Below are 9,082 nucleotides of genomic sequence, written 5' to 3' on the forward strand. Positions count from 1 at the left end.
TAAACTGGAGCATGACAGCGATTATTTTACTGTTTTATAATCTCCAATTCCTAGAATATCGTCAACATATAATCATTGTCATCTTCTAAAACTACAGACCATCCGCTGACCGCTGTGGAGACGTGCGCCGGGCCTCGAATTTGGCCCACGTCTCCACTGCGGACAGCGCTTCATACTTGAACATCCCCGCGGTCGCGTGCGCATATCCCGCGGAACTGCGCGTCTCATCGCGCGCAGCGCTCAGGTTCAACAGCAAAGCTGTGCCACGCAATCTTGTATCACGTCTCTCTGGATCGTAACGGCCGCTAGAGGGCCTACCTTGCCAGGTTAGTGTAGAGTCCCTTAATATAGATCTATATAAAATCATAAAGGGACTCTAGGTTAGTGTAGCCGCGCGGAACATAACGACTGTATTATACAGGTTAGTGCGCACGCCACGCAATCACACCGACACACGCGCACACACGCAGACGCACACACGCGCGCGCACACACACACACACACGCACGCGTGCGCTCGCAATTGCGTGCAGTCTATTTATGGTTTTATTAACTCATAAAATATAGATCTTTAATCTCATTTATCTAAAAACTGATGTCCATCTGATGACTGGTTACTCTAGAGACGAAAATGTGCATTACCATGGTATGGCGTTGTAGAAGTGTGTACAATGCATAGATATATATCTATACACACACTTAAGTATATATGCGTGTATATTATGTAGTAGATATCAGCAAGAGCCCATTAACCCCTTAATTGGGGGTTAATGGGCTCTTGATATCAGGGATTAATAATGACAAATTTGCAATTCTCAACCACTGTAGATAATATCCATGGTACCGCCATTTCTGCGGGGTGGTGCCACCATCCAATCATAAAAGTGCGTGCATTAAGAAAGGCATAGCTCTAGGCATAATGCAAGGTCACAGGAAGCCATGGAAAGCAGGTGGTGTATGATCTTGCAGTGAGTTGACCTGAAAAAGAACCAACTAACAGCCGGAAAAGCGCTAAGTTGTAGCCAGATGAATACTAATTAGTGTACAGGGCCGTAGTGGCCTCACAAAATGTTCTACTGCAAAAAAAATGTAGGATCACCCAGTGATAATATCAAGAGTGGCGGTTATGGTGTGTGCCGCAGGCACGCATGGCTAACGCCGCGATGGCGAAGCCGAATGGGCAGGGGGAGGGGGGTCTGAGGGTACTCCCCAAGAAAATTTTTGAAATTTAGAGCCTGGAAATGGCATTTCCTGCATTTTCAGGCTATGTTGAAAGCAACCAATTCTGTTCATTTTAAAAGGTCAATTTGTAAATTTCAAAGAGGAATGTAGCTAAAGCTGATGTTTTGACTGAAGTATCTAAAATATATATTATGAGTATGATAACTAATAAAACATTGTTTACAAAATTGTTTATACTATCAGTACATAATTATGAAAAATAATATAGTTTGTAATATTTCCGTTCCAGTGCATCGTACTTCAGAATACGTTGAAATTCTACTACATTCACAGGTCTCCTCTCTTCCACAATTCCTGGATCCACCCATGCAGCTGTTCAGATAGCTAACAGCATAGTAGGGCCTAAGGCATACATTTTATGATGCTATCATGTGTTTATAATGCATGTCATGTATGCATATTTGCATGAGAGACACATTAATTTATCACCATTACAGTATGTAAGTAACTACCAGTAATACGCAACGATTTAATGTGCCACTATGAATGCACTAGTTATACTCACTTAGTACCATTTACTATAAGAGACACACCAACATCAGGGGTTAATAAATGACAAAATTGGTCATTATTAACCCCTGCCAACATGAATAGTATTTTTCTTAGTTTCTGCACCCTTGTAATTACACTGAATCAATAGTGTCTGTTTAGGAAAACTATCAATGAATAATCAATTACTGATTAGTTTTATGCAATGTTAATATTCGATTGAGATCCTGACACACGTAAAGGAAATGCCAAAATACGTAGAATAAAATATATATAAAGTATAATAAAACAAGTAGCATAAAACAAGTGGCAGTATTTTAGCTGCGAGAGCACACGGGGAGCACACGTGATACTCGATTGATACTCATCGATAATTGTTAATTAGACATATTTTGATCCTTTGTGTTGAGCATAGTAAGTGGGTTACGAAGTTTATAAGTTCACTAAGTCTGAAGAATATGAACTGGAAATTTGGATGTCCCTTTCTTGTACCATGAATGGCGGGCAATAAAGTGGGTGTCAAATAAGGAAAATAACACGTTTGGGCATTCTACTGTTATACTGCGCTACCGATGTAAAGATTACATGCCTTAAGAGATTGTATAGCTAGGTTCGACTCAGAATACCCTGAATTAGTGAAACAGGGAGGAACAGAAGGCAAGCAAGGGTGAAAATGTCCTCATAGACGGACCCCCCATAGTCTCAGACTCTGAAGGAATACGGGCGAACATTTTTAGATGCAATAAGTAGCGACAGAGCGACTACCAGCCTTAGTCACCATATCGGCTTGGCAAGCTACTATATAGATACCCTCCCCCCCACCCACCCACAAGCGCAGGGTCGATCTTAGTGTGGGATGTAGCAAGAAAGAACCAAGAATAGCAAGCCTGCACAAGCCAGATGCCTCAGCAAACACGGACACACACGCGCACGCATGCATCCCCCCATGCATAGCCCCATACAAACACACACATACCCACGAGCCGTCAGGCACACATAGGCGCACAAACGCGCACACGCACGCACACGCACGCACACGCACACGCACACGTGCGTGCGGGCTGTGTGTGCAGACAAGCAGCTGACTCCACCCAGACACTGGCTTATTGCCTTCCGCGTTGGTCGTGACCTATAATAGCACATGATGCTACCAACTATGCCAGAACTTTATACCACGCCAATGGTCGAAACCTATTCTAGTATTACACACACTGAAACGGTTTACTGTGGATTTGTCAATAAAACACTGTGCTGAATTCCAGTGAATTTTGAACTCATATTATCATATATATGAACCTAAGAGGTGTGGTCAATAATAATTACAAGTGCTTTTCAATATTTGACGATGTAATTTCTTGTCATTTTGTTTGCGTAACACTAACACTACAGTCTTATCATCAGGAGTGAATAAAAACAAATCGTTTTTGATTCACTCTTGATATCGTGTAATCGTTAATCTTGAATTCTACTAAGATCGCATTCACTACGTTGGTATACACTTTACAGGGTTCTGCCCACTCTCGGCGGCGGTGGGCGGGTGTGCCCGGTACTCGAGGTTGCCGACCGGCACTATATATCTCCGCCCGGCACTAATTTTTAATATTAAAAAAAAAAGAAAAAAAAAGTGATATATGGCCTTTTTATTGCTCAGAATGCAGGAAATTGAGTTTCAGACTATCACAAATCAAAAATTTTCGTGGGGGGCATGCCCCCGGACCCCCCTAGATTGGCTTCGCGCCTACGGCGCTTGCATCTTGCGACACTGGATGCGCCCGGCACTAAAAAATCCTGGGCAGAACCCTGACTTTATACATCATGGGTAAACCAAGTGAAGGGATTCTTCATTCTGTCACACGACATGTGTTTATTTCTGGCCCAGGACCGCTGTGTATATATAACGATGTGTTCAGTTGAACTGTGCAGGTTTGCGTGGATGGCCAATGCCTATCGGAAACATAAACCTTTAATTTCCGAGTTTTACCAGTACTCATTTAGACATAGATCAATAAATTGTGCCTTGGAAGAATATTTTACAACCGGGCGTGACTTTAAACCACACTTCACCGCCACGAAGAGTTGCGGAAACTGGGGGCCACCTCCCTTAAGCTGGCAGTTTGCACAGCTTCACGTTGTCTAATCATAGGTCCTATGGGTAATGAACTTCTTAGACAGTCTCACCAGCGCTGGGTTTGACAACTTACGCAGCAGCTAGTATACACTGTAAGTGTTGCATAAAAAGTGAAAAGATTGAAAGAAGTGAACTCATGATTTATCTAGACAATTCTGTCACTTTTCATTAACCAAAGTCATCGACAATGGCATGTGTAACTTTACATCCTTATTCATGTTCAATGGAGGACCTTGCTGTCATTGTGTCACGCACTTTCAATATTTTAATCTTAATTATTTCAGGTGCTTCACTCTATTTATACAGCAAGATTCGATAGACACTCAAAGATTCTTGACCTTCAAAACCAAACATATATATACATAACTGTACAGCTAATCTGCATATCTATAGAAAGTACATCTCAATTTTCCTCTAAGAGCATACAGTTTACACAAAAAAGATCTTGCTAAGTAACGAGTCGCCAGGACCATACCGAGGTAAATATATAAAATCTATGCTTTTACATGGTGACTTTTGACCTCGATTTTAAAACAAGCTGGTTCTATATTCGTGCCCGATGCTATTATGACAATTATTAATGCCATATTATATAATATATATATATATAAGTCTGGATGCTTGAGTCTATACTGTCGGTAGAGTGCTCGATGCATTTCAAGTATTGCGTTGCAAGTTGCAGAGCGTAATAAATTGTAGTCTGTAGTCTGTAGTTTGTCTAAAAGTGATGTCTTGTCTTTAATTTATCTACAGTCTACAATTTATATATATATATATATGTAGCCAGGTGAAGCGGATAGTGCTATTGTTCATGCCACACGTTCATTAGCACATCAGTACAGCAGTATGCAGGTTTGCCAATGTCGTAGCATGAGCTCTGACTCTCCGACTGATTAGGATGAGCTTAGAAGCAACAGCTGGTCAACTAGTACCCGAGGTCTGACACAGCCTGCCTCGTGTACGACAATGGCCCTAGGCTTTTAAGGCGAGACTCGCAGAGTTACTAGACTGAAACAGGTTACAAACTAACCGAGATTATGACGCATACAAATCAGACTGTAGGAAGGTGAGTCTCGAGACAGAACAACAACATGCGACCGATGTTATACCTTGCTATGTGCCACGTGATAACATCAGCTGAAGCAAGTAAACATCGGTGATGCGTGATAAGTGCCCGACAAGCTTTTTTAGCAAACAACAGTAATCCGACAGCACCAGATTATGCTTACCGGAACTCATCTGCCAACACCAAGTGCCGTAGTTACATGATTAATATCTCAAAAATGTAGTGTTCTCTGTAGTTTGAACTGATACGCATGCCCACTTGTAAGCACAGACATGAGACATTTCACAATGCTAGGAACCATTGATTTGAACCATATAAATGAATGCATACATTTATAAAGTTGCATCTTCGACATATATAGTGTTGTACTGTAAGTTGCCAGAGGCATGTGGATACGCTCTGCACCTAGCATCCGGAACATAGGCAAACAAAACAATCAAATATATATATCAAAACCAAGAACAGGTTTTCCACAAAATCCAAGCCCCTCTTGTCCCTCAAGGCAGGTTGCAAGTACTTACTAAACAAGCACAAATTATGAGGTAGGGTGTAATGGTAACTGTTGTCCAATTGAACACATTACCGCTTGCTAGAAAGTGGGTCACGTTATTTGGAGTTGGTCTGGTATTGTTTTGAGAAAGATAAAACTGCACCTTGTAGTCTCAACTCTCAACACGGTAAGCAATTACAAAGAACATGTCTAAGGAATTATAGCCACATGAACCGTATATATATGAGTGTGATCTTCACACTCGCACACACGCACGTACACATGCAAACACACACACACGCACGCACGCACGCACACACACACACACACACACACACACACACACACACACACAAACACACCACAAAATGCACCTAACCTATACTGCTAATATCATCCCATGAGGAGTTCAAAGAACCCACTGATGATAACCACAGGTAAAGTGAGTCGATTCGTAAATATGTGACTGGCTAAATTGAGCCAATCCAAGTCTCCTCTTCCACAATGTCAACAATTACCTTCTACCTCAAACAGAATGAGATAGATCTGTACTAGCTCAGCTGTGTGTGTGTGTGTATATATATGCACGTGTACAGAACTATTGCTATGCCACGGTTTAACCCCTTAAACGTCCTCACAATCTAAGGGGGCTCCATAAATACCCACAAACAGCAAAATATTATGAGCGGCAGCCAGTTGCTGACCTAGACATATCGCAGCCAACATGTGCAACGTTCTACCAACAGAAACAACATGACTGTGAGCAGGGGAGAAAACTCTGCCGCTACTATAACTTAATCACACGTCGCCAATTATGATCAGGGATTATAGTTCCAAGTAAATGACAGCACTGTTAAATCCCTTATGTTGTGTTCATTGCGTGTCGGTGCACGTTGGTTTATGTGCATGTTTCAGATGCCTATTTGTGTACATGTGTTTTTAGGTTTATGCCAAGGAGAAAATTCGGATACTGCTAATAGTAATAGAGTCACCACATGTGGTTGATGGCCATACTATAGATCCTTACTAATCTCTTCTCAGAAACACTAAAACATTATTCCTACGTTCAAATAATAAAATTCAAAGGAACCTGCGATGTTCTTTTATTCTAATGAAATAGGACATGGAGAAGCTATTGGCCATTTGATAACTCCAAAATTCACACTAAAGATTACTCACAGCTAGGCATCTATCAGACTATCACACCACTTAGTAGACTTTAATCATTCACACAGCTGCTACAAAGAATCACAACTATAACAAAATATAGGATCTAAGATACCTAATGATTTTACTAAAAGCAAACAATCGTGAACCATTTCCCCCCAGCGTATAGTTTGTATGCTTGTTATAACCTTGATTTATGTGAATAACCTCTTAGATGGCCAGTAATGACAGTTATTATGACAATCATTGTGAGATATGCGTGGAACATCAGTGTATTTAGTACAATGAATAAGAAATAAAACGAATAAAATGAATGTCCCTGAATCCACTTCAATCTGCAATTGATTTTCCAATGGCCATGAAATAAGGCACCGTTCATGAGGAGATCCGCGTAACTAGCTCAGCACCACAAGTTAGGCTGAGAGGGTCTATGTCCCCCAGGGTACTGCCGGAACGTACCCTGGGTAAGGTCCGGTATACCGGAACGTACCCTAGTACCAGAGCATATAAATCAACGTTATTTATATGCTCTGCTGGTACTATCTAATATGCCGGACCATACCTCGCCTACTCCACTAACGAGTCTAGGGAGTCGCCTACAGCTACTCTCTAACCCTAACCCTAACCATATCAGATAGTTACCAGGGTACGTTCTGGTATACCGGACCGTACCCAGGGTACGTTCCGGCAGTACCCTGGGGGACATAGACCCTATGAGCACAAGTTAGAGGAAAACCTCACATATACATCATGGTCATGCATAATTAATTTAACAATCAGTCTGTGACTGTGTCATAGTGTGTGTGTGTGTGCGTGTGTGTGTGTGTGTGTGTGTGTGTGTGTGTGTGTGTGTGTGTGTGTGTGTGTGTGTGTATGTGTGTGTGTGTGTGTGTGTGTGTGTGTGTGTGTGTGTGTGTGTGTGTGTGTGTGTGTGTGTGTGTGTGTGTGTGCGTGCGTGCGCGTGCATGTGTTGTGTCGTACTCGTAGGCTCATCAGTGGCCATGTGTAAAGCGTAGACTAGGCTAAACCGACCAGGCTCTCCGACTGTTACACGTCGTAGGAAACTCTCGCCAACGTAGTGTTACTGTTAAGCGAGAAGGGAACTTGTGCCTGTGTGGCTAAGACACCGTCGCAGTGTTTTAAACTGCCGTACATAAATTCCTTCCAAATTCGATTACATGAATGCATCAAATGTACTTTATACTTACATGACAATCCTCGAGAAAATTGCAGAAAGCATAGCAAAAGCGTTGTACGTCAGATTTGACTAAATCATCACAAAGACGTTCAAACACAAACAAACGTCAGAATGCCAAGTTGCCAACTAACGAGTGAACTCTGGGCAACTGCTACCGGGTCGTCACAATGCTGCGTCACGTCCTGTGACGTCATAGTTTCTGACGAATCGAGGAACACCTACTCAGCATGCATAGCTGCACATATAAATATGTAAAAATTTCATATAGAAGTATTTTTAGACCACCCTGGCACTTACCGAATATTTTTGCCAACATCATAATATAATAATAACAGGGCCAGTAGTTTTGAATGTGTGCGCATGTGATTATGTCACCGTAAATAGTAAAAAATAAAAATAAAATTTCTACTTTTTCACAAAATATAAGTAATTCTGTTCACTTTTTATGGGTAAATTTCTGCATTATACTTCTTATCAGGAGTCTATAGACTCCTGTTCTTATTTTACTATATTGTTCGATGTGAACATACACTCGTGACGCATACATAGCCCATACGGGGCATAGCGAGCAATTAATGTCAGGAACACTAATATCAAATCGTCCAGGTTTTTTTGGATTTTTAACTAGTTGAGAAACAATCTTATCAGGTAAGAATTTGACGATACGTTTAGTCCCGTTAGTTCTTACTTAAAAAAATGGCAACAAAATTTTTATAAATTTTAACATAGAAAATTTGTGACGTAGTCAATTTAATGAGTACCGCCCTTGACATGATGCGGCCATGATGCCGAAGCGCGCCGAGGATTGACACTTTGTGTCTTCCAATCACAGCCTATATATACGCCGCACGAGTTTTATATTTTTAAATATGGGGACCCATTGGACCACCAAATCGCTGATTTCAGAAACTAGGGCATTCTGCTAGGCTAGAACGGTTTCCTACGATAGAGTTTGGCACAAATACGAAAATAACACGCTAGCTGTTTAGCGCACTGCGCTACGTCATTCTTTTGCATTTTCGCATTTCCGTAATCAGAATATAAGCCTCGCTTTCGTTGATGGGCATGAATGGGGCGTCAACGACGCGACCCGTTACTGCGTGTAGGTGTTTGGCGAGACTGTTTGCTTTTCATAAATAATAAAAGACCCGGCCGATGCATTTCATCAGTCTTGTACATCAATGCACGTGCGTCAAGAGCCATAAACTCAACACAATTTCATCTCTGTTATGCGTGATTGATCAGGGAGGTCATGTAATAGGGAGACATTTTCTTTGGGGTTCCGAAAAACACAATTCCACTT

At 41.5% G+C, this 9,082-nt stretch overlaps 1 protein-coding gene across 2 annotated transcripts in view; it reads right to left on the reverse strand.

The window, feature by feature from the left end:
• The window catches only part of LOC106808352 (receptor expression-enhancing protein 1-like), a 29,299-nt gene extending 21,384 nt beyond the window's left edge, over nt 1-7,915 (reverse strand). For both annotated transcript variants that reach the window (XM_014811041.1, XM_014811040.1), the window contains exon 1: nt 7,790-7,915. In XM_014811041.1, coding sequence (XP_014666527.1) covers nt 7,790-7,821 — 32 coding nt within the window. In that variant the 5' untranslated portion in view covers nt 7,822-7,915. The remainder of the gene's footprint in view (nt 1-7,789) is intronic.
• Nucleotides 7,916-9,082: the final 1,167 nt, after the last annotated feature.

This window comes from Priapulus caudatus, unplaced genomic scaffold, assembly GCF_000485595.1.
Source record: "Priapulus caudatus unplaced genomic scaffold, Priapulus_caudatus-5.0.1 Scaffold269, whole genome shotgun sequence".
Lineage (NCBI taxonomy): Eukaryota > Metazoa > Priapulida > Priapulimorpha > Priapulimorphida > Priapulidae > Priapulus > Priapulus caudatus.